Source organism: Capra hircus, chromosome 28, assembly GCF_001704415.2.
Source record: "Capra hircus breed San Clemente chromosome 28, ASM170441v1, whole genome shotgun sequence".
NCBI classification, from domain to species: Eukaryota; Metazoa; Chordata; class Mammalia; order Artiodactyla; family Bovidae; genus Capra; species Capra hircus.
In genome coordinates this window covers 37177646-37203769 of record NC_030835.1, presented here as the reverse complement: position 1 = coordinate 37203769, position 26124 = coordinate 37177646, and the positions used below count along the sequence as shown (strand labels likewise).

Sequence of the window (26124 nt, the reverse complement as noted above, 5' to 3'; positions counted from 1 at the left end):
TAGTATGTTTTATATTATGTGATTTTTACCGCAATGAAAAAAGATGTGAGAAAACAAAAAACTGAAATATTTCCTAGGGAGCATCTAGTAGACAGTGATCCTCTGATACCCCAGCAGACAACACAGATTCAGAGCGTGATATTGCTGCAACAGAGAATTTAATTTCCTGCATCAACAGTTTCCCCCTCTTTGTAGGGTTATCTTGATCAGCATGTAAGTTTCACGCCTTGTCCGATCTTAAAACATCTCCCCTTTCCAATAAAACTCCTCGGTGTGAGAGTAATCTCAGGCCAGTCTCCTCCCGCTGGAACTCACCTCACGGCCCCACCCCGGCTACTTCTTTCAGGGTTATTGTCCAGTTGCTAGATTCTGTGCCCAGAAGCCCTGGACGCAATTGTCCAGTCTCCATCGCCTTCCGGGACACTGCCCTCTCTGGGGTTCTCACGACCTCGGGGCCACTTTTTCCGTGAGGCATCATTCTGACTCTGGGGTTACAAATACCTTTCACAATCTGGTAATCTCTCTAGAGCCACATTCTAGAAAAAAATGTGTATATGTTTACATGGACAAAATTTATTGTCAGTAGTATTTCATCCCCTTTAATTCTGGTGATTTTTAGGGAAGTTTGATTTCTCTAAGAGTTAAAGGGCATAAGCCAAAATAATGTTTATTGTACAATTTTTGGCGATTCGTGTATTTCATCATTTATTGTCTACTGTGATCAAATGATACTACCATTTTCAGCCGTTTTATAGGCATACTTGGATTTCCCTGAAAGTTAGGTCTTGTTGCCATGATCCAGTGCTGATGGTGAAATGTAATGTGTCTAAAGATCTGTTTTGAGTGTCTTGAAAAGCCTGACAATAGTCCTTACATATGGCAATATGATTAATATTTTTATTAAATTCTTCTTGAAATTATTGCTAAAATTGCTATAAAACAATTTTATAATTTAAAATTATGTAAATTATGGTAAATATAAATTTATATAAAATATATAAATGGTGGTAAATATTAATTATGCTAGAATATCTTATACTTCTGTAGAATGTAGAATATTCATGCTCTAATTTTATCCCCATATTTGAACTTTCATTTAGTTCAGGTTATAATTCAAAACGTTTTGTATGTAATCCTGTTATCTACAAGTGTTTTCATTTTTTTGTGTCCTTATTGAATCTTTGTCTAGCCATAGAAGATTCTTCTGTAGTTCTGTCATGTACAATTTGGAACAGTTTTTAGAAATCTCAGCATTATTCTGTAAGTAGTTTTCTTAAGTATTACAGCTAGAATACTTTAATGACCTTATCTATCTGGTTTACTTAATAGTTCCTGTCCAGCTGGACATTTTTATGGTTTCCTGAATTCCTCAGTTTTAAAAAATGCTATTATATAGAATCTTTGTAAATGCAGTTTTGTTTTATTTTTAAATTTTTGCCTGCTGACGGATTCCCAGGGGTATGATTATACACTCAAACACTAACTCAACCTTGCAGGCTTTGCATGTTAGGACTTTATTTTTTGCCAGTTTTATTGAAAACAGTTTCATTGTTTGAATTTGCGTTTTTTAAATTTTAAATTTGGGCTGTGCTGGGTGTTTGTTGCGCCATGAGCGTCTTCTCTCGTTGCAGCGGCGCGGGGCGGGCACTCTCTAGTTATTTACATGGGCTTCTCATTGCTGTGGCTTCTCCTGGTGTGGAGCGTGGGCTCTAGGCGTGCAGGCTTTAATGGTTGTGCCATGGGGGCTCAGTAGCTGTGGCTTGTGGGCTCTCGAGCACAGGCTCAGCAGTTGTGGAGCATGGGCTTTGTTGCCCTGCAGCATATGGGGTCTTCCCAGGCCAGGGACCGAACCCGTGTCTCCTACATTGGCAGGAGGATTCTTTACCACTGAGCCACCAGGGAAGCCCCAAGTTTGCATTTCTTAATCATTAGCAAGGTGAAACTTTTCCCCATGGTTTTAATACTCTTTCCTGTTTTATGAATTATCTGTTCTGTATTTCTTATCTGTTTATCTATTGGGATTTTACCTGCTTGCATCAGCTCTCAATGCTTTATGATCAGTTGTATCAATTACACTTTTAAAAAAATATTCCCTTTTATGCTGTTTTTCCTTTTTTAGCATACGGAAAATTTTGAAAACCTTCAGAACATTGCCTTATGGCCATTCTTGGTGGATGATACTTGCTTTCTCCTTCTTTTTAAAAATTGTTTAATTGCTTTTATTTGCTAATATATTTGTAAACGCAGACATTTTACATTTGTGGCAGACTGACAGTTTATAAAGGATTTTTGTGCGTGTGATCTTATTTAAATATCCCCACAGATGATATTCTCTCTGTTCTGTTTATCTCCATTTCCAGGCACCCAACAGCCGGATCCTTCATTCGTCCAAACAAAGTAAATTTTGGAGTAGACTTTCTCACTGCAATTAAGAACCGCTATGTGCTAGAAGATGAACCAAAGGAAGAGGAGACGGAGCAGATTGTTATAATTGGAAATAAGCCTGTAGAAACCATTGGTTTTGACTCTGTTATAAAACAGCAAAGGTAAGTGAAACTGATATGGTAGAGCTGACTTTGACAGTTTAGGATTTAAGTTCACTTGACTGTGTGTCAGTGCTGAGAACTTTGCTCCCAAGCGGGTCTCTTTTCTGCACATCAGCAAATTGCAGTCAGAGGGATCCAAGGATTGAATATTTAGGGGAAATTAAAGTTCTTATTTTAGCCCAGGACTTTTCTAGATTGAAAGATAAACATTGATTTGCCCGTTGTTATTTATACCATACTGTACTTTATTGACTAATTATTAAGGAGCTGAGGTTGGACATTTGATGAGTCAGGAATGGAAACAGAAGTCTACTTTGTTACCTGTGCCGTGTAGCACGATGGCACCTTCTAAAACCCAGTAGTTCCCGTCTCTGCACACAGTCATCACCTGGGCTGCTTTTGAAACATGCCGAATTCTGGGTCCCATCCCAGACCTACTGGATCGCAATACCATGGGGTCTTGCTTTTAAAATGTACCCCAAAGTGACTGTGTCTAAGGGGCACTAAATGCATTTTGAAAGTGCTGTGTTTGAACTTTCCCTGCACTTTCAAACTCTTTGAACACAGTGATGCTCTTCAGAAAGCCTCATTGCTTATTCTGATGCACCATGTGAACCAGAGTAGAAGCTAATATTCACACAAAGCCATGCACAACTGTGTGGTTTTGTGCGACTTCCCAGGTTTGCTTCTTTAGTGATGGTCAGTGTGTGATGTGTGACCCTGACCTGGATGAGGCGTCCTAGTAGTGACCCCTGGTGGCCACTCTGGAGAGTAGATTTGCTGCTATTGACACCTTCAGTCTCTGAAAGAGTTAAACTGTGATTCTGTTCAAAATTAAATTCTTTGCTATCTTTTTATTGTTCTCATTATTATTATTATGGTGATTTAAACATGATACAGAATTTAACTGCACATGGGCACAAGGTTGAAGAGTAAATACATTTCCTTTTTTTTAAATTTTGGCTACACCCTGTGGCTTGCAGAATCTAAGATCCCTGACCAGGGATTGAACCTAGGCCATGACTGCGAGAGCTGGGAGTCCCAACCACTAGATCATGAAGGAACTCCTAGTAAATTCATTTCTCTGGTTTTTAGCATTAAAAAAAACACACACGAAAGAAATCAAGATTTTTGAAAAAGCAGTAACTCGACTGTTAATTACAAACAATGTACATTCATTGTTGAGGATTTAGAAAATATACCTTGAACGAGAGAGTCGTGACTAACTGCGCCACTGAGAGACAACGAATGTGGGTGGTTTTTGCTTTATCGAACTTGACTTATGGAACTGCGGGGCTTCCCTGCTGGCTCAGATGGCAAGGAGTCTGCCTGCGTGCCGGAGACCTGAGTTTGATCCTTGAGTCAGCAAGATCCCCTGGAGAAGGGAATGGCTACTCACTTTAGTGTTCTCGCCCGGAAAATTCCATGGACAGAGGAGCCTGGCAGGCTGCCATCCGTGGAATCCTAACGAGTTGGGCACAGCTGAGTGACTAACACTAACAGAACTGTATCCTTCATAGGGTTAGGGTTCCTTGCTTAATTTTTTCCATTTAAAATGCAAATATTAAAAAAATTTTTTTTACACCATAAGAGGTACTTTTTCCCCCTGTGGGTTGATCTCTTTCAGAGAACACCATGGGCACTGTGAGTGTTAACAAATTGCCAACAGATTTTTCTCCCCTGGTTTATGAACAGCTGCACAACTCAGATTTCTAGTGAATGATTACTGCTTGCATATATATCAACGTGTTCACTAATGAGCTAGTGTCTTTCTGGAAAGGACCCAGTGTCGGAATCAGTCAGGCTGGGTTCAGATGTCAGCTCAGCCACTGTCTTTCTAGTCCTGACGCCAGTTAGAGCTTCTTTGGTTTCTAAGCTTCCGTTTCCTCATTTCCAAAGTAATACCTAAGCTGTTAGAACTCTTGGGAATTACAAGTGGTAGGCATCACTGTTGGCGTGATGCTTGCTTTTTTTTTTTTTCATTTGGCCTTGCTGTGCTGTGCATGGGATCTTACGTGGGATCAACCTGTGCCCCCTGCATCGAGAGTGTGGAGTCTTAACCACTCAACTCAACCTCAACTTTAAGCCACTGTATTATCTCCTTAATAATTCCAGCTGACCAGCTTTGAGTTTGCATCACTGAGAAAAGACTTATAAAGAGGGAAGCAAAACCAAATGAAAACCACTGTGTATGGTTTCTCTTTGGAGATGGCTGTGGCTCTGACTGAGGTCTGAATTGAGACCGGGATCCCTAAGCTTCCAGGCACCACATGAGCTCACGGGTCCAGCAGGATAGTTTGCATTTTAAAGGGGAACAGTGACATCTGCCGGACATGGTGTGAACTGCTAGTTGCAGGTAGTTGAGTTTCTCGATATTCCTCTTCCATGGCGTCACATACCTGCAAAGTTGGGTTTGGGGTCACTCTTGTGCTGAAAGAGAAGCAAGTACTGTATCTCCTGAAAATCATCATGGAACAGGAAAAGGAGGGGGTTTGAAGTGCCCAGCAGACACTAGTTTGACAGGACATAAATAATTATAAACTTGTTTGGTCCTAATTGCTCACTAAATGGTACTTTCTTTTGGCCTCGGGGCACTGCAGGAGATTACTGAAATGCTAAGGGCCCCATGAACTGAGAAAGTTTGGCAGCCTATGCCCTAGGACTTTGCTACTGCCTTTCCCTCAAGCTTCTGCGACTATGATAGCTCATGCCTTGCAGGTTGGTCTTAGTATTCCCCCAGAAGTTGTCAGTTTTATATTTACTTTTATAAATGCTTATAAGCTGACTTACTGCATGTCACACTGTATTCTGAGGGTTTCACAAATACCGACCCACTAAATGATAGCGTATAAAAGTTTTAAAGTATACATAATGTAAAATTTACCATTTTAACCTGTTGTTTTTTTTTAATTTGGCTGCATCGGGTCTTAGTTGCCTCATGTGGGATCTTTTTGTTGCTGTATACAGACTCAGTTGTGGTGCATAAGCTTAGTTGCTCTGAGGCATGTGGGATCTTAGTTCCTGGACCAGGGACTGAGCCTGCATCCCCTGAATTGCATGGCAGATTCTTAACTACTGGACCAATAGGGAAATCCCCATCTTAACTTTAAGTGTATGGTTCCGGAGGGTTAGGTGCATGCCCACTGTTGTGTAACCAGCAGCACTGTCCATCTGCAGGACCTTCTCTTCTTCCCAGACTGACACCTTGCAGCCTTTAAACAACGGCGGCACATCTTTGCCTCCCGCAGCCCGTGGCAGCCGCCGCCCTGCTTCCGTGTCCGTGAGGTCGACCCTCACCTAGGTACCTCGTATAAACACAGGCATACAGTGTGTGTCCTTTTGTGACTGGCCCCTTTCACATAGCATGATGTCTTCCAGGTTCACAAATGTTCCTTCCTTTTTAAGACTGAGTAGCACTCCGTCATATGGACTGACCGCACGTTATTCCGTGGTCAGTGGGCACTCGGTACATGTGGCCGTTGTGAGTAACGCCGTCATGCTCACGGGCGTGTGGATGTGCCGTCTGAGGTGCAGAGAGGTTCACACGTCCAGGGCCAGAGGCGGGTGGAGTCAGGACTGAGCGCAGGCAGTCTGACTCCAGGTCCTGTGTTCTCAGCACTCTGCGGTGCTGTAACACTTGGGCTCTTTGAATGAACAGAACCCAGATTCTCTACACTTAAAAGAGTGCTTTCTGAGAGTATCTAAAAAGGCTAAAGATGCACACACATGCTCTCTAGGCTATATCCCTAGAGAGATTTTGCCACCTGAGTACAAAAAGTGTACAGTAGTGTGCCCTTTAGCACTGTTGGGAATAATCTCCCTGTCACCAGAGGAGCAAATAAATCAACTGCGGTCTCTCTCTCTGGTGACAGACCACGGGTGTGAACATGTCCATTCCAGAGCATGTGTCCATGTAGTCCCCTCTCAGTGCTGGACAGGGTATTGTTGAGGAAGAAAGTTAGTCACAGGAAAATGAAAGTGAAGTCGCTCAGTCGTGTCCAACTCTTCGCAACCCCATGGACTGTAGCCCACCAGGCTCCTCCGTCCATGAGATTTTCCAGCCAAGAATACTGGAATGGGCTGCCATTGCCTTCTCCAGGGGATCTTCCTGACCCAGGGATCGATCCCGGGTCTCCGGCACTGCAGACAGACGCTTTGCCGTCTGAGCCACTAGGGAAGCTGTACGGTACCGTTTATGTCAAATTTTATAATATTCAAAACTGCAATAACTGTTTAGGGACATGGAAATAGAGTAAAACTGTTAGGAGAGTAAAATAATAAACTATAAAAAAATAGTAAAACTATTAAGAAATGCTTACGATTAAGCCAACACTGACCCCAGTGCCCTGGTGCCCTGTGGGGAGTGGAGGGCGAGAGGAAAGGGCAATGGAAAGGGGCTCGAGAGGGTTTCAGTGTTGTGCATAATGTTTGTAATGCTTTCTTTTTTTTTTTTTTTTTTTAGTAAGGCTTTATTTCTTAAGTTGGGCAGTGGATACTGTTATTTCTGATGCCTTTTTATGTGTCTAAAACGCTTTTTAATTTTTTAAAGGGCCGATGGATAGCGTACATGTTTATGTCTGCATGTGAACTCTGTGTTTTTCATACAGTCAGCTGAGCAAGTTGCAAGACGTTTCTTTGAGGAACTGCGCAGTAAATGGTGCTGGTGACCAAGGAGGAATTGCCAAAGCTTGTCCTAGTATCCTTTCCAGTGAGAACTCGTCACTGGGGTCGGGCTGGATTGGACACTTGAGCCAGACACCCTGGTTCCCTACCCGATGTCCGTTCTCCTAACGGGGACTCGGTTCCACCTGAGGTTGTCGCCACTTGGGGAAATTGCCTTCCTAGACCATTTGCTTTCAAGTGGGGTGTGTGACTCACCCGGACCGGGTAGAGGCAAAATGGGAGTGTCTGGACAGGGTTTCTTCCAGGGGGACAGACGTGGCTGGACCAGCTTCTCTCCATTGCCCACCACCCTGCCCGCCCCCTGTTTGAGCACAGACGGAGGGTCCAGGGCTCGGCAGCAGGCTGTGGGGCGAGAGCCGTCCTGGGGAGCCGGCAGGGAAGGCGCGGAGAGGGACTGGTGCCTTGGGTGGGCCCTGGGGCCACTGCACAAGCCCTGACGGCCTTCCTGAGAGGGAGGGAAGGAAATCTTTCCTTCATCAAGGTTCCTGCTCATGCAGCAATGCGGTTTGAAATCATACCTCAAAAACAAGCTTTTCCAAATTTGTCATCTGTCTCTTGTGTGTTCTTTGTTTTTCTCCCTGTTTCTCTTATGCCCACACCTAAAAATAGAGGTCAGCCTAGAAGAAAAATCATTAAACTTGCCCCGCTTTGTAGTCTGGTAGGGTGTAGTCTGGTTCAAGTGCCTCTTGGATCTGCTACAGTCCTAACAAGCTCCCAATAAAAGAGTGGCAAGTCAAATAGACTTTCCCTAACTTTAAAAGGTCTTCTCTCAATTCCTTAAGCCTGCCTCATCTCTGCATAATAGTTTATGCAAAAGACAGCAGCTCATAGGTCTCTCAACTGAGGAGGTGGCTGATGAACTTTCTTTTAGCAAAATATTTCTAACCACTCTGACGCTACCTACCTTGTGATAGGAATTGAAGCATAGCTCCCCAAGCCAGGGTTTCAGAGGTGCAGTCCCTTGGCGCTGGGGGCCTGCTGGGACTTGCGACCACTGGTCCTTTCTGCCCGTGAGTAGCGCCCCCACCCCACCTTTGCCCCAGATGCGGTCGTTCCCTCTGCAGGTTAGGCAACAGAGTCCGGGCATTGAGGTGGGTGTGGAATGGAGCTAGGTAAGGAGCAAAGTGCCACGGAAGTGCGTGGCGCATTCTATAATCTGCCTGGCCTCCTCCTAAATGGTTTCGGAAGACTGGGAATTGGGTGGTTCAAGGCTCATTTTCAGCACACAGAAAAGTTCTGGTCAGCAGAGGGGTTTGGGTGTGCAGGTCAGCTGATTGGAGTTGTCAGCAGTGTGCTGGGCAGTCAGCATCTTGCTTGTTTATACCACTTTCTCCTGGGCAAGAATGTCCCCCAAGACATGAGGCAATGAGGTTTGCTGAGATAATCAAGTCATGGCCTATATTTGCAGACCCAGTGATGAATGCCTTGCACTCACTGATTGAATTCTCGCCCGAAGTTGAAGGATTGCCTGGTGTGTTTAATCCAGTCATCGTTTCTAGACTGATCCTTCTCTCAGATCCTTCACTGAGCCAGGGCTGACGGTGGTGGATCGGAGAGCTTGGCTGGGAAGAGGTGTCTCTGAACTTGGGGAGTCCACAGGAGTGAGAGTGACTGAGCTCCCAGGACTGTGTGTGCTCAAGTGTGTGTGCTCGTGTGTGTGTGTGTGTATGTGTGTGCGCACGCGTGCGTGCATGTATGGGTGTGGGGCCACTATATCAAGCTGAAGTCTGAATACAGGTGGTCCCTGTGCTTTGTTGGAGAAGGAAGTGGCAACTCACTCCAGTACTCTTGCTTGGAAAATCCCACGGACGGAGGAGCCTGGTGGGCTGCAGTCCATGGGGTCTCGAAGAGTTGGACACAACTGAGCGACTTCACTTTCACTTTTCACTTTCATGCATTGCAGAAGGAAATGGCAACCCACTCCAGCGTTCTTGCCTGGAGAATCCCAGGGACAGGGGAGCCTGGTGGGCTGCCGTCTATAGGGTCTCACAGAGTCGGACACAACTGAAGTGACTTAGCAGCAGCAGCAGCAGCAGCTGTGCTCTGTACAGGCTAGTAGAAATATGTATAATTCTAGCTACACAGTGGAAAGCACAAGCGAGTGGAGAATGACTGGACATGAACCCTTTCCAATCAGCCTGATGGCCCGGAGTTAGCAGGACTGATGAGAATGAAGGGCAGTGGGGGTTTAACCACTGGTCACAAAAAGCGCCCAGGCCAACCGCTGCATGCGGGTCCGTGTCTAGGGTGGAGCAGCGGTGGGGACATGGCAGCGTGAGGGGCTGCAGTTCAGGGGCAGGAGGAAGGGCCCGCGTCAGGGTCAGCCCCACTGCCCCTGTGGTGGCTTCGAGACCCCCAGAGCGAGTGGGTGGCCAAGTGGCTGGGGGAGGAGCCGGGGGGACTGGGGATGCTCTGTGTCTGGGTGGTGTCTAGCTGGCCCACACTTGTGGCCCTTTCTCCTTCCATGTGGATGGACACCTTCAGGTGGCCGCTGTTCTCCTAGTGGCAGAGGCCCAGCTTTTCTCTGCTGCTTTCTCCACTGACTTCCACTCTGGTGGCAGCAAGTCCTGGGGCATGAACAAGTACCGTTCTGCGCCGTGTCTTATCATCAGGGCGTAAGAATCCTGCCCCCAGAGTTCTGAGTGTTATTTCCAAGCCCTCCTGCACTCTGTTCTTTCAGAGCTCCTTAGGTCAGGAACTGGCAAGCTGTCCCCTAAGGAGCCAAGGAATAAATACCTTAGGCCTGTGGCCAACCAGCAAACTGGGAAATTGTGTGGATGCTTCCATGACCGCCTCAAATGTAACCATTTAAAACCGTGAACACCGTCCTTAGCTCTCTGGCTTCAGTACACCCACAGCGGCTGGAGCAGGGTACAGCCTCTGATTTGCTGCCTGGCTGGGTTCATCCCCTTCTGGGCCTTTCCTCCGCCTGCCTTCCCCTCTTCCTGCCTCCTTGTGGAGCTTCCTCATTGGCAAGTCTTTCCTCTCCAACCAGCCCTGTTGATGGACGCCACTATTTGTATTAAAAGTGACTTTCTCCATCTTTCATGGGCAATGATGCCTTGTTGCATTGGAGGCTATAAGAAAATGGGTTTGGGGCTGAGGCTGATCGGGATCTAAGTTTCACAGCCGTTGGCCCGCCCCAGGGAGCACGGCTACTGACTGCTCGGTTTTTCCTTCAGTGAGAAAGCAAGATGCTGCCTGCACCCAGTGGACCACCTGGGCCGCGGGCCGTCGTTCTTTGGTTCTGGTTCTCTTTCCCTCTGTTGCTGACCCCTCTCAGTCTCTGGCAGATTGAGGTGCCAGAGGTCAGCACGCCCCAGGCTCAGACCTTGGACCCTCGGCCTCTCCTGATGAGGCCAGTCCAGCCTGTAGCTGCCAGGCTCCTGCACTCCGGCCTCTGTCCCAGTCCTGTCTGTCCACTGTGTGCTACCTCTGCTGGGGTGTCTGCAGTCATCTCACGTTGAACATGTCCCCTCAAACCTGCTCCTCTGTAGTCTTTCTCCATAAAGGGCAGTTCCAGTGACACCAGCCCAAACCCTCGGGGTTAATTTAACTCTTCCTTTTTTCTCAAGTCTCATCTGAATCCATTGACAAGTCCTGTCAGCCTCTTCCCTCTGCTGCCCCTCTGGTTCGGGAGCCTCCCACCTCCCCTTTCTGCTCTGTCTTCGTTTCCTTGCAGAGTGTCCCTTAGCAGTGCAGTAGAATGGCCTTTTAAAAGACCTGGGTCAGCCCACGTCAGCAGCTCCCCTTGCAGGCAGAGACTAACAGAAACTTAGCCCTTTGTGCTCTGACCTGGGCTTTGGGGCCTCCCTTCCAGTGCCTCCACCCTATCTGCGCAGGCAGACATGAGCTTGCTGTCCCCCACCACAGGCCAAACCCATTCCAGCTTCAGGGCGTTTGCTCCTGTCGTCCCCTCTGCCCCAATGCGCTTCTCCAGGGTGGCATTCCCTCAGTTCCTTCAGCTCTGCCCACAGGTCACCTTCTCGGTCAGGTGGCCTTCGTGAGCACTGGGTATAAATCCCCGACACCTCCTTTGCTGCAGGCCCAGCTCTGTTACTCTGAGGCATGTCTGTACCTGGCACACCAGAGATGCATGTGCTTTTGATGGGCGTGTTCACTGCTAGACACTTGGTCTCCAGTCGTTATTTGTAAGATAGAGGAACAGTTTCCATACATACTGGAGTAGTGTGTACAATCCTCTTTGAGCGGGTCCAGCCCTTCAGGCTTTCCTCTGCCTCTTGATGGCACACACTGCCACCATCCTGTGTGGCATCTGGGGCCCTTCTTTGTCCTGGGTTACCCACTCTGGATTCCTGTACCAGGGATGGTGGGTATCACACCAACCCCATCCAGTCTATAGGAGACCCTCAGAATTCCAGGTCATTCTTAGCCCTTTTGAACACGTCTCCAAAGTAACTGCTATAGACCCCCTGGAGGCACCTCTCCTTATTTGGGGGTTCCTAGGGTGCAGAGTTCAGCAGTACCCCCTGGGAGGAGACTTGAGTGCTTGACATAAGGCTGCAGGGGCCTCACAGTACCAAAGGCAGTATATGTGGGTACACCTTGGGTGCTGGACAGATCAGTTACCATCTCTGTTGGGTCTTTTCCTTTTTTGTTATTTCGATGGGGGAGTAATGCTGGAATGGATCATTGTTAACGACATTTGGTTCCCACTCACTCGACTGCGTCTGCCTCAAGCAAGCAGTATGTGACAGTGAACCTTTTAGTTTCTAGATGAACACCTGGATGATTAAAAAGGGGTAAAAGTAGTATGTGCTCATGAAAAAAATTTCAAGCCGACTAGAAAGCGTAAAGTGAAAAGGCAAAACTCCCACGTTGCAGAACCGAGGTAACAACTGTCCTCTTCTGCATCTTTCCGTATTACTGTTTCTTAGCACGTGCATTCAGATATTAGAAGCATCGACTTGTCAAAGAATCTGTTGTCCTCATGGGAAGAAGTTATAGATATTGCCAGTCAGCTCAAGCACCTAGAAGTCCTCAACCTCAGGTATGAACTGGTGGTTGCCTAACTGCACGTGATTATGAAGTCCTAACCTCTCCTACTCCTTCACAGCATCTCTGCGGGAGTGAAGGGAAGGACAGCCGAGTTTATTGAAGGTTAACGTATTCTTTAATATTCTTTTAGTTTTTTTAAATGGTCACAAGAGGCAATTCATTAATAGGGAATGTGTTTTACTTTTGATTAGATGGAACATTAGGTTACCATGTTGAACTGGAAGGGCTTCATGTTTTTTCACAAGCCTGACCATATAAGATGGGTCATCTGGGTACCTTGTTATTTAACTGGGGAGAAGGAGGTGTGATTAAAAGTGCTTGTTCATTCTGAACCCTCTAGCCTTTAACTGCTTTAGGAATGAGTTATTTCAGTGGAGGCACTGTTTAATTCACTTCTGATAAGGGCTTTTCACTGAGCTCTGTATTTTACTGATGTTTGCCAAGGCTTCTTGAGTATCTGATTAGTTTTAATCTCAGGAGCTAACTTTCCAAGGGCTCAGCCAGGCTCCCCCTTTCACATCTGAGCCAGCCTCACACATACAGGCGAGTTGTACCTGACACGCAGGTTCCACAGAGCAGATACAGGCCTAAATTAATTATTCTTCCAAACAGAGCAAAGAATATATTTTGACCCATGGTATCACCTCCTCTAGAAATAAGGGTTAATATGCTTTATTTACTGATATTGTCCTTCAAAAATGACAAGATATGGGGTACCTTCTGAAAAAAGATGTGGGGTAACTTCTGAGATTAGGATCTTGAGAGGGAACTTAAAGGGCAGCAATTTATTTCGTCCGTACTGACAGCAGGCTCTGTTCAGAAGCAAAATTCTAGCTCACAGTCCAGCACATCTGTAAGACTCTCGAGAGCAGGTCTGGATTTTACAGCATCCAGAACGGCAGCTGACCTCACAGATCGATCCCTGAGCCTCGTGTTTCAGATAATCTGCAGCCTCACCTGGCAGCCTAACCCTGTGAACACACCTTTTCATGTCAGATACCAGTGAACTGTGCATTGTAACTATTAAAAATTAGGTAGTCTTGAAACATTTTGTTTTTAATATAATTGCGATTTAAGGTTGAAACAAACCAGACCCCTCATGTTAAATCCCAAACTGTCGCCAGTGACCATCTCAGTTGGGCCTCCTCTGTCACAATAATAAGCTCATCATGTCTTTTCTTCTACACAGTGAAAATAGACTAACGTTTCCCTCGAGCTCACCTTCTCCAACCAGAGCATTTTCTACGCTGAAGGTTTTAGTCCTTAACCGGACAGGCATAACATGGGCAGAGGTAATTATGTATCTTTGGTTTTGTTGTTCAGTTGCTCAGCTGTGTCTGACTCTTTGCTTTTTACCTAGTAATAAGTAGTTTTAAATTCTTGGTTAAATGAGGGAGTGAAGCCCAGCGGTGGCTTCATTTTAATCATCCTGTTATCCAGATAATAAGGTTCTTTTAAACAGCCTAACAGAAGAGGGTTACAAAATCCTCGTAGTTAGTAGAATTTTCTATCTCTGAATCTGCCCTCTTTCTTGGCTCTTCTGGTTAGTTCTGGTGTCTCCTGAGCAGTCTGCACGAAGTGCATGCCAGGCTTTGAAAAGCCTTTCAGCTGCCCGAATTTCCCCGCGAGTGTTCTTAGGGCTGAGGCCGAGCCGCAAAAAGGTTCTCATACCCTTTTCTTGTTTGGGGTTCAGCTCCTCGAAGCCACTGCTCAGGTACCCAGCTGGGTTTGAAAGCGGACTCTGAGTCCTGGGCCGGGCCGCCTCTGCAGTCTAGATCTGGTACTGCTCAGCTAGGTCAGAGGTCGACTGACTCCACACACTGAGAACACTGTGGTTTCAAACCAGGGGCGGATGAGTGCAGTGTGCATCTGTGAAGCCCCGCCAGAGGACCTCTGGAGAGACGAGTGGCCTTGCCCTTGGGCCGCCGTGCCTCCACCACCTGACTTCTTCCTTGAGGGCTTCTCCATGCAAAACAGGAAGGAGGGCACAGTGGAGGTAGCAGTCAGCGTCCAGTGAGAAACTGTAAACAGTTGCGGAGAGTCTGTCCTATTAGCACATTCTCTATAAGCCCAGGTTGGCATCGAGACGTGAGGAAAGGTGTTTAACATCAGTTTCCTTCTGTTGGTTAAGTGAACTGTATCCAGGAATGAGAATGTGTTAAGTTACCATCTCCAGTTCCGCTTTGTACAGGTCAGGATATGCCTGGATGATGGGCGGATGCCTACCCCGATGGGTTCCGGGTGCCCAGACTGTGTGCTCCCATGCTATTGAAGCTCTGCCCCTTAACACCATAGTTTTATCAGCTGTCCACCAGCACTCCTCGGAGAAAGAAGTGGCACCCCACTCCAGTACTCTTGCCTGGAAAATCCCAGGGACAGAAGAGCCTGCTGGGCTGCAGTCCGTGGGGTCACTATGAGTCGGACATGACTGAGCGACTTCACTTTCACGCATTGGAGAAGGAAATGGCAACCCACTCCAGTGTTCTTGCCTGGAGAATCCCAGGGACGGGGGAGCCTGGTGGGCTGCCGTCTATGGGGTTGCACAGTCGGATACGACTGAAGCGACTTAGCAACAGTAGCAGCAGCAACCAGCGCTCCTGGCCTGAGACAGAATCTGTAACAAAATGTCCAAAGGCATTTATTTCTAAAAGAGGAGCCAAACTGAATTCATGTGGAAGTTCTAGTAATAAACACACGGGGGAGTGACTGAGGCCTCTTCACCCTGACTTGAGTTTCCCCTCAGGTGCTCTGCTGTGCTTCTGGCTGGCCTGTCCTTGAGAAACTGTACCTTGAGTCTAACAATATCGTCATTTCGGAAAGGTAACCAGGGTTTACATCAATGCATCTGTCACCATTTAGCCATTCTTTTTATTTTTAGTTCAGAACACTTATATTTATTGAAATACTAGTTTTTCCAAACATCAAGAGTAAAGAGATGTAATCACATTCTCTGAGAAGTAGCTGTATATCATTTAGTCATTCTGAATAAATAAATACTCCTATTTATACCTAATTTTTAGAAGAATTTTCAAATAAGAAAAACAATTACTATTCATTGCCCCCCCAAATTAGACTGTCAACTCAAACTTCACTAGAGGTTCTAATTGAGGAAACCCCTTCAGAGTAAAAGTTTTAAGTTAAACATTTTTAAGCTTTGAATTGTATTAGTTTTACATAAACATATGTAATTTCTAAGTGGGAGTTCTGTAGGATGACCTGTAAGGATTAAATAATGGATTTTAAATTAGCGTTATCTGTTCAAGGTCAGTGTACAGCCCTCCAGACCCCCAGTTTTGCGTCCACAGATCCAACCAACCACAGATCGAAAATACTCAGGAAAAAAAAATTTCAGAGAGTTCCTTAAAAGCCATACTTGAATTTGCCGTGCATTGGAACTGTTTACATTGTATTAGGTGTTTTAAGTACTCTACAGGTGATTTACAATATATGGACAATATATGTAGGTTATAGGCATAGACTGTGTCATTTTATATAAGGGACTTAGCATCCTCAGGTTGTGGTATCCTTAGGGGTCCTGGAACTAATTCCCCAGGGATACCCAGGGATGACCCTGTATGTAAAGAAAGCTTGTTCTCTCTGTCAGTTAAACAGGTTGTTGCCTAATCCTCCTCTCTTGTTGATATCATTAATGTGTAAAATAAACATGGACAAGTTTATAGCAAATTCTCCAAGGACTCAAATGAATGAAATTACTGTTCAGAATGATTCTGTTTATTTATTATATAGACACAGTTTTTTTAAAAAAACTCTTAATTTTGGAATCACATACATTTATAAGAAATAGTGGCCAGAGGTCACGTGTACCCATTCCCATGTCCCCCACTGGCAACAGCTTGCATAGCTGTGTTCAGTATCAGAGCTAGGACACTGGCCCGGTCAAGATCAGGACACTCCCATCACCACCAGGATCCTTTACGGGGCCTTTCATATCATACACTTGCCTACCACCCCACCCCCACACCCCTGATCGCTCCTTACCACCACAGCCAGGTATTTTAAGGCTGTATCTTGGAAAACAAATCTGTGTGAAAAAATTTTTATCTCCCATACAGGCCAACTGATGTTCTACAGACAGTGAAGTTGTTAGACCTTTCCTCTAATCAATCAATTGATGAAAACCAGCTGTTTCTAGTAGCGTATCTGCCCAGGTAACCTGCTCCTAAAATTGCCCGTTACAGTAGAATTTAGTAGATTTTTAGTGAACAGATCCTATGCGGTTTATGCTTTCTCAGTGGAATTATGAGACAGTGAGGATGGAAATCCCAAATTCAGTTAATTGCCTTTGCGAAATTTTTATTTGAATTCACGAAATGACTTGTGAACCATGTACAATGTAGTCTATGCCCGCACTGTGATACTCGAAGGATGAGTATTTTGGCCGTGATGCTGATACCAAAAGTTTTCATTCAGTAAGCGTGGGGCAGTCTGTTTCTCTTTCCTGAAACCCATTCAGCAGCGAGCACTGCAGGAGGCACCAGGTGTTTTGATGACTCGGAATCCAGCAGAATGGCACAGCAAGCTGCTCTGTGCGCCTTACCCTGGACCTCATGGTTCCCCAGCATCGCACACAGGATGAAAAGCTAGGGTGCAGGAAAAAATGTACACATCTAGTCTCCTCGGATAGCACGTGGCATTTCATATTGTTCTGTGTAATCAAATTGAATGTTTTTACATTTCAGATTAGAACAACTAATCCTCTCTGACATTGGAATTTCTTCTATACATTTTCCGGACGCGGGAATTGGTACCCAAGATTATTCAGTCACCCCTTCCCCGGCACCCCCACCCTTCAGCTCTCTCCCCCTTCTGCTGTGTAACTTAATTCTCTTTCTTCTAGGGTGCAAAACCTCCATGTTTCCTTCCTTGCAGTACCTGGTACTAAATGACAATCAGATAGCGCAGGTAAGCGTATCTTCAGAACGCGTGCACTGCATTACCTATTTCCACTTTTAGGATGCTGTTTGTAGGCTCCTGCTCTTAAGGAGTATTTTGAGTTGAAAGAGAAACACTTCCTCAGAGTGAAACTCCTCATATAAACCCATACGTCAGTTTCCACAGCACAGTTGTAAAGTACGTGGTCTTCCTGGTGGGGGCTCGCTGTGGGATGAAATTCCTTGTCTCCAATGGAACTTGCTTGCTTTTCTGTTACTGGTTCAAATAATCTGTTGAAAAGTTAGCCTGAAACATGTTTATCTTCATGTGCTTGGGATTTCAGTGGTCCTTTATGAACGAGCTGGATAAGTTGCAGAGTCTGCAGGCGCTGTCCTGCACGAGAAACCCCCTGACTGAAGGCAGCAAAGATGCCCAGACCACACGGCAGTTCATCATCGCCAGGATTGGTCAGCTGAGGACCCTGAACAAGTGCACGGTGAGTGCCAGTGTCCTGGGGAGGTATTTCTTAAACTGCAAACGAAATGGTCCAGTGTAAAGAGACGCTGGAGCTGAGGATCGTAAAGGCAGTCAGGTATCGCTTCCTTCAAATGGTATTACCCGTGTGCACTTGCGTTGTGGCAGTTCTTTCCGGCCTAGCAGGTGGGGTTGCACTCAGATACCTGCAGGGGAAACCACTGTTCAGCTGCTCCAGTCCAATTAATTGTCACTTGAGCAGGGTTGGGCAGTGGAATACTAGGTACTCTCTCAGAAGTCAGCTACTCCAGCCCAACAACCTCATGGTGTGGCCTCGGGCCTCAGGCAGACACCGTCCAGAAACTGGTTCGTGGGCAGATACACTCATGAAGAAAACGATAAAATTGAGATTGTTGTTCTTTCTGAATAAACTCGTGGATCTGTGAATTTACAAAGGAAAGGTAGAAATTTGTCTCGTTGCCTCAGTTTGATTATTCTCTCTGGGTACTGCAGTACTTTTGCCTGGAAAATCCCATGGACGGAGGAGCCTGGTAGGCTGCAATCCATGGGGTCACTAGAGTCGGACACGACTGAGCAACTTCACTTTCACTTTCCACTTTCATGCGTTGGAGAAGGAAACGGCAGCCCACTCCAGTGTTCTTGCCTGGAGAATCCCAGGGACGGGGGAGCCTGGTGGGCTGCCGTCTATGGGGTCGCACAGAGTCAGACACGACTGAAGCGACTTAGCAGCAGTAGCAGTGGAGGATAGGGTGCCAGACACACATATTAGAAAAATGCTCTAATAGATTTGCTTTTTTTCTCACATCCCTGTAGATTGAACCAGAAGAGAGACGTGGGGCTGAGCTCGATTACCGAAAAGCATTTGGAAATGAATGGAAAAAAGCCGGGGGACATCAGGATCCAGAGAAAAACAGGCCAAACGAGGAATTTCTTGCAGCCCATCCTAGATACCAGGCACTCTGCCTCAGTACGTACTGTGCGCCAGGGCCCTCGCCTGGGCTTGGGGGATCCCCACTGGGACAGGGTTTCCCGTGGGTGTTAGAGGAGGTCCTCCGTGTTGTTGCTTTTCTCCATTGGGCAGCTAAATGGACAAGAGGGGCTCCTGCAGCTCGCGGGGAGCAGATAATTAAACAGCTGTCTTTAGAGAAGGTACATCTGCAGCACCTCAGCGGGGGAGGAGGGGAGAGCAGCTCTTCACCAAAAGCTCGTCTCTTCACGTACTCACCCAGCTTGCAGTTTCAGGAGGTGGGTACCACTTCCTCCTTTTAGGAAGGGCAGGAAGGACTCCAGATCATTCCAACCCTGGCGAGTTTTTAATGAAGAGCATTTAACGTGGAGCCTAGGCACTGGTATTCTTTGAAGCTCTGCGGGTGATTCTAACGTTCGTGAGTTGCACACTGTCTTCCTGAGCGCTCGCCCATCCTGGCCCCTGGTGGGCAAGGCGCTTTCTGACCTGCTCCAGCCTGGCCCCCTGGACACTGATGCTCTGACTCCAGGGCTCCTTGTCCCTGATGTACTTTCCATTTTGTTTTGACTTCATTTTTATTCCAAATTTCACATTTATGCAATTTCTCTTTTATATCTTTCCTAATATGAGCTCACTGCATAAACGCTTCAGGCTGAAACATCTTTGAGGAAGAAAAGCTGCCTGTGGGAATTGCTTTCAAATTACTCCATTAGCTGGCCCGACTTCCTGGCCACTTGAGGTGAATTCTGAATCACTCAGGGGCAGGGAGGCAAGGATCTAAAGCTGCCCTGCGGGTATGGCTCAGGTCTCCCCTCCTGCTGTGGTCTGGCCAAAGGTGGACGGCAGTCCCTCCTCCTCCTCTTTCTGCCTTGCGTAGAGGCTGCTTTTCCTGGCAGTGTACCTGGGTTCCAGTGGTAGTTCTGAGCACCCAAGCCAGCACTGCGCATACTGGCTGAAACCGGTGACAGTGCCCGGAGTGGAGTTTTTCTCGGGACCCAGAAGGACAGGAACTGTGACCAAAGGTGAAATTTTGCACCTAAGTACCTGCAGGCACGGCCTCATCTCACCAGTCTCTCGGGATGGCGTCTCCCAGGACTAGTGACGCGGCACGCAGATGGCAGGAGGGCTCCAGGCTTGGAAGCGGTTGCCGTCTGTCCTTCCCTCCAAAAAATACAGTAACCAAGTAACCAGATAAAAGGAAGCAGAGCCCAGGTTCCCATCCCAGCCGCAGCTGGGTTCATCAGAGAAGGCTAGGTTGACACTTCCCTATACACTTCTTCCCACCCCGCCTCCCCCCAACAGTGGCCTTTTGGTTTATCCTCCTTCTTTTTCATTTCTTCTTAAACAGAATACGGTGCACCTGAAGATGGGGAGCTGAAAACACAACAACCATTTTTGCTCAAAAACCAGCTACTAAGTAAGAACACATTCAAAGACTGCTTATTTATATTCGAGTCCTTAGATGCTAACACAGATGGTGATGAGTGAAAGTCGCTCAGTCATGTCTGACTCTTTGCGACCCCATGGATTATACAGTCCATGGACTTCTCCAGGCTGGAATACTGGAGTGGGGAGCTGTTCCCTTCTCCACAAGATCTTCCCAACCCAGGGATGGATTCTTGACCAGCTGAACCACCGAGGAAGCCCTGAGAAGATGACCTAATAAGGACTGTTCGTTTCTCTTAAGTAAATACCTAGACAGGCACTTTAATTTTTAAAGAAATGATCTCAAATAAACCTAAATTCTAATGTTGAACATGTTAGCAATCCCCATGCTTTAAACATACTTAACAGTGTTATAAATGTAGGAAGTATCTGAATAGTGAGTTGAACTGTGATTTGGAAATTCGTGAACTTAAAAACTTAGGTAACTGTCAGGAGAGAAGTACTTAAGGGAAAAGGGAAAGCAGCAGAATGTTGGTCCAGCTATTTTTGTTGCCGTAATTCAGTGAAGTAGTAACAGAAGGAATTTTAAACATCAGTAAGTCCTGTTCCTTTAGTGGGATTTGAGCTGCATTCTTTGGTCACTGTTGTTAATATGTGTATGATTTAAACCCTTCCTCCAGCAGGGCTCAGTTAATGTCAGTTAATCTTTTTACTTTCAAGCACTGAAGATAAAATATCCTAATCAACTTGATCAGAAAGTCATAGAGAAACAACTGCCAGGTAAGAATAAATGTCCCTCACCCCTCTTTCTGCTTTTGAATCGCTGGCCCTCCCATGAGGCAGCTGGAAGTAGAACAGTTCATTCAGAGTGTGGGCTTTTATAGCTTGTAAGTGTTCACCAGTCTTCTACATTCTAAAATACAACTGATCATGCTAAACCTACTCCTCCTGTGCACGCCTCCCCGCCAAAAAGTTTGAGTCTCCCATAACTTCTTGGCTTGTCTAGAAAACAGTTTTGTTAGAATCAGGAGCCCGTATGTGTGGTTACTTCTTTACCCAGAGGCAGGAGCCTAATGGCTCACCCTTCAGGGGGCTCCCAGAGGCCCTCTGCTGGCTAGTTCTCACAAGACTGCTCTGGGGGCTTTTCTGGGCCAGAGAAACAGTGGCATTGGCTTGAGTGCTTGCTACTCCTTACCAGTCAGGAGCCCCTGCAGAGACAGCTCGTGGACACTGTTTAATGGACACATTTGAAAGTTTCCGTCAAAGGATCAGTGTAACTTACTTTTCACCCAAAAGAGAAATATAGTCTGACGCTTAAGATTAAACTTGATTCACAGTTAAATACTAGAATATAAACAGCTTAAATTTAGCACAGTGAGGACTTGAAGAAGTAAAATATCGTAAATGACTCTAGTGAAATACCTTTCCATTTGCCTGTCAGTGCAGTGAATTCACATTGATTTTTATCAAATAAAACAAGGTTATCCTGGTATTCCTTATGGAGGGCTTTTGTTGTGCCCAAAGAAGTACCTTTACGACTGAAAACCATCATCTAATAGCAACTTACCAGTATTGCTCCATTTTTCCTTACTAGCAACCCAGTTTCTATCCCTGTGGCATGTAATTTTGCTACTGTTACGTAATGCTGACTTAAAATTAGTGGTTCCCCTTCATTTTTCTGTTTTCAAGTTAAAATACTGCCAGTAAGGACCCTAAAAATGGGGACAGACAAGTGAAAGAGGACTCGAACGTTTTGTTAACATAATTGATTTTGGACATGTTTGCATTTTTCCTTCTTTTACATGAAATCAACTTGCGGGAATGCTCAGGAATGCTCTTATTAGGTCTGTGTTCATCTAACTGGGGCCGTCCTTTCTCCTGGAACACTCACCGTGTTCATGGGCTGAGCTTTATTCACCTTCAAGTAGAATTAACAGATTAATCTGGAGAAATTATATGTAATAATTATGCTATAAGCAATTTAAATCTGAGTCGTATATTCTCTAAACTCAGCGGTCGGAGTTATTAAGCCATCACTAACCACCCTCTGAACAAGGAAAGCCAGTCCACCTAAACCCTTTGAAAGGACAAGATTATCACATATCACAAATAAAAGAGCAAACTATGTTGATCGACATTGTAAATGTCCATTTAGTGTCTATATTCAATACATAAACAAGAAAAGGCAAGTTTATTCTAAAATAAAAACATTTATTATCACAAGTTTCATAAAGACACAGCTTTTACAAAAATGTTTGATAGAAAAATATTTTTCTGAATACATGTCATATCTGTAGGAACACACTATTGCTGTACCTCCAGCTAAAGCTTCAGAAAAACTATTTCTCATAATCAGAATATCCAATATTTACCACAGCCCATCTTTGGAAAGAAGTTCATAGTGTTTTCTGGACAAAGCAAAGCATTTCCTCATTCGGTAACATCCCTGGGCCCAGTGGCCCCTGATGTGTGCGCCGCACACAGGACATACCGCAGCGACCACGGACTGGAGCACGTGGGTCATTAGGCTCCACACCTCACTGTGCAGAGGAGGAAACGAGGCCAGAGGGACGGACACAAGTCCTCACTGAGCCCACACCTGACGCCAGCATCCTTTAAGTAAGCAAGCACAGGTTTTAAAAGTTAATGACTTCACTCACATTTATTTCTGTGCTGAGAATAGTTTCTGGTTTATTCAGAATAAGGAGGAAATATTAAACACCACAGACATGATATGAAGAGTCATCAGCAAAGGGCACTTAGGTCTGACATCAGCTCCGTTTCCCCACAGCCTCCCAAACAAGCCCCTACGTGGTGTGAGGCCCTGGTCTGGTGGCCCACGTTGCGGGGCGAGCCGTCCCCTGGTCCTTACTTGGGTAAACAGGGTGCGGGACGACAGTGGCAGCTCTCATCACCAGTGTGGTCTTGGCACGGGAGCTCGTCTTACGGGTAGCTGTCACCTGCGAGAACTGATGATGTTTTTTCTTTTCCTCGACAGAATCCATGACAGTTCAAAAGGTGAAAGGCTTGCTGTCACGTCTCCTCAAAGTTCCTGTGTCAGAACTTCTGTTGTCCTACGAAAGTCCCAAAGTAAGTTGCCCAGAAAAAAACGCAAAGTCAAGCTGAGTTTCCCACAGTCTGACGCACTGTTGAGCTAAGTCTTCACGTAACAGGGTTTGATTCTGAATAGAAACCGTGTATCTTTGTTGGGGTGTGGGTGGGCATACGTGTTTTGTCACGTCTGTCTTAATCACCCCCACCTCTCTGCTCTAATTTTAGATGCCGGGCAAAGAGATTGAACTAGAAAATGACCTGCAGTCATTACAGTTCTATTCTGTGGAAAATGGAGACTGCCTACTAGTGCGATGGTAACAGCCAACTAGTAAAAGTCAGGTTTGATCATGTATCATGACTGGGTTTCACTGAAAATAAATGATGTACTGGGACAAGTCTTTCCAAAAAAAGAGAGATTTACGACTTGCTCTAAGTATAGAATAGCTGTATTTTTCATAGGGAAGAAAACATTTCTAGGCATGTATATAATAGCAATAATAAAGGCTTTGCACCTACTAATGATTTTCAGATTTTATTTCATAGTTCATAACTATATTTCATTATGAGAAGATAAGTACTAAATAGAACCTCACTAGTCTAAAAATCTGAAGTTAGTGATGTATTAATGGGATCCTCTATTTATACTATTAGTTTAAAAGATTACTAAAATGATTTGTCTGATTTGGGAAAATCTTAAACTGAAGAAAACATATCCTCTATGTAATATATCTGACAGAGAGATCATAACATATATATGTTATATATTACACTGTTACACTGTTATATGTTACACTTACACTGTTTTTAGAAAAATTATGTGCTTTTCCCTACAGTTAAACCCTAAACTGAGCACACATTCTTTCTAAGGAAGATTACCAGCTCTGATTGAAATTCACTTATATTAGGTAAACATTTTACAATGGAAGAAAGCAAAATAGTTTCATCTACTTAGAAATATCCTTTCCTATGGCATTAAAACCCTGAGAGGTATGATTTTACTTATATTCATAAAACTTTAGCATTAAAAAAAGGAGTATTAATACAGCTGTGATCTTCAGGATTTATGTTAAATGGCAAAAGAATACTTGGAACTTAGTCTGCTTAATGAATGAATTTAAAACCGGAGTCCAGAAGTGAGAATTACAGTGGTTCCTTTTCAGGTTGCCCACTTCACTGAGCTTTATAAAATCAGACCTGATTTCCAGAAACCCCCACTTTGGTGTAAGTGACCACAGGTCACACAGCATGAGTTCTTTTTGGCCTGTAATTATCCTACTTAGCTATCCAGAGCTAGTCTGCATTCCAGGCTGAAATTCAGACTAGAATACTCAAGATTTCTGAACTAGGCCAAGTTTTAACCAAAATGACGCAACAGGACTGAGGAATTTTTTTTTTACGATTTGGTATTTTTCAAGTCATCTTCCAATATATAAGTAAGTTTTTCTTGTACTACAGTTATCTGTTGTTTTTTAAAAAGGAAATTTTGTGCAAATGTTAAGAAATACCAACCACATGAAATACCACATTGGTGAGAAGTGAAAGTGCCAGCCAAGAATTATCCTGAAAGACCATATATTCTGCGGCCAAACCTCAGGCTTCTGCTCAGCCGGTCATTCGCCCACCCTGACCTTTAACACAGCAGATCGACCTCATCCTCTTCCTTCGCACCGACAGGGGTCACCGCAAAGCTCCTTTAGTCTCCACAGCTGCGCGAGCTCCTGCGGAGAGTACTGCGGGGAAGACAGCATTCCTGGTTCACAGGTCTTCTCACAGAGCCACAGGCTGTCCTGTCGGAACACAAAATGCAGGCTGACCCCCTGCTGCAGACACAACGGGCGTCCACGGGCACTTCCAGAGCCCGGTGAGGTGGCAGTCATCTCAAAGACGAGCGCGTGTGTGAGCCCACTCAGCTTATGGGGCACGGGGAGAGCGAGCACGCGGCAGGGACCCTAAGACCCTGGAACAAAGAGCCACAAACGCAGAGTCGTCTCTGCTACTGGAGAAAAGCTGGCCCGACAGCACTGTGAACGCAGCATGCGTTCTGGAGAACCGGTTACGGTATCTGGGGACAGTACCAGGGCTTTCTAGGTATTATCCAGTTTAGTTCTCACAATAACCTGTGAGCTAGGAATTATTTCCTTGTCATGAATGAGAAACAGAGTGAAGAAACTCGCTTCAGGTTACAGTGAAGTTCGTGCTGGTAGGCTGAGTAGGAAGGGTTAAAAAGGAATCTTAGCAGAGTTCATGTTCTCACCCACCAGCCTACTTCCCAGCTCCATCGACTGGCTTCTGCTTCCAGTAATATCGCAGAGTACAGATTTCATTCAATTCGAGAACATAAAAAGGTGGGACATAATAATCAGACTCCTTCCCACAGAGAGCTGTGGCCCTGATGGCTGAGCACCTCCAGGGGTATAAAGGAAATGGGGGGCTTTCTATCTCCGCCCTGACCCTAGGTGGGTGGGTTGGGGAGGGTCTCCCCTGAGCACCTGGAACCACAGCCCCCACTTAGGTGGGCACGCTGCTGGAGTCTCATTCTGTGGAGCTGTCTCATGGCCGGGTTCTGAAGTCAGCCAACTCCTGTAAATTTTATAGCTGCAAAGAATTGAATGACATGTATAAAAATGTATAAACACTTTACTCATTGTGGGTCGGAGAATTCCATTTAAAACACTTCCTTTTTGGTTTATGAGACCCTGGCCAATGATACTGAATTAAAGCAGGTGCACAGTTGTCACGACGCTCGAAGACTTTCCATTCACAGTTTTGCCCAAGGTTGGGTAAGAGAAACCTCACCTCTCCCGAGCCCTGCGGCCAGCCCTGCTCTGGCTTGCTCACCTGGTATCTTTTAGGTCCTATGGCTGCCATCCAAATGCCCATGCTTACATCTTCACCCTACACGTGCCGCAGAAGGTTCAGAAAGTAAAAATTTCAGTGCTGTCTCACTGGTCAAGACAGAGTCACACCCACTCCCCACATGTACTCTTTGTACTTCTCTAACTAACCTAGTATGAAATGCCGAGCATGTTTTAACACTGACACGCAAAGTGAAAGCTACCGGCCATCATTAACGTGAAGCAT

At 45.6% G+C, this 26124-nt stretch overlaps 2 protein-coding genes across 6 annotated transcripts in view; one reads left to right on the top strand and one right to left on the bottom strand.

Annotated features, from left to right (window-relative positions):
- Positions 1-23558, top strand: part of TBCE (tubulin folding cofactor E) — an 86287-nt gene extending 62729 nt beyond the window's left edge. For all 3 annotated transcript variants that reach the window (XM_005698988.3, XM_018042267.1, XM_005698990.3), the window contains 14 exons: positions 2361-2546; positions 7154-7242; positions 12141-12240; positions 13438-13540; positions 14992-15068; positions 16322-16417; positions 16949-17013; positions 17107-17171; positions 17485-17637; positions 18450-18603; positions 19952-20020; positions 20710-20769; positions 22988-23079; positions 23269-23558. In XM_005698988.3, coding sequence (XP_005699045.2) covers positions 2361-2546; positions 7154-7242; positions 12141-12240; positions 13438-13540; positions 14992-15068; positions 16322-16417; positions 16949-17013; positions 17107-17171; positions 17485-17637; positions 18450-18603; positions 19952-20020; positions 20710-20769; positions 22988-23079; positions 23269-23361 — 1402 coding nt within the window. In that variant the 3' untranslated portion in view covers positions 23362-23558. The remainder of the gene's footprint in view (positions 1-2360; positions 2547-7153; positions 7243-12140; positions 12241-13437; positions 13541-14991; positions 15069-16321; positions 16418-16948; positions 17014-17106; positions 17172-17484; positions 17638-18449; positions 18604-19951; positions 20021-20709; positions 20770-22987; positions 23080-23268) is intronic.
- Positions 22180-26124, bottom strand: part of B3GALNT2 (beta-1,3-N-acetylgalactosaminyltransferase 2) — a 62246-nt gene continuing 58301 nt past the window's right edge. For all 3 annotated transcript variants that reach the window (XM_018042268.1, XM_018042270.1, XM_018042269.1), the window contains 3 exons: positions 25882-25938; positions 24672-24830; positions 22180-23063 (listed from right to left, as the gene is read on the bottom strand). In XM_018042268.1, coding sequence (XP_017897757.1) covers positions 24693-24830; positions 25882-25938 — 195 coding nt within the window. In that variant the 3' untranslated portion in view covers positions 22180-23063; positions 24672-24692. The remainder of the gene's footprint in view (positions 23064-24671; positions 24831-25881; positions 25939-26124) is intronic.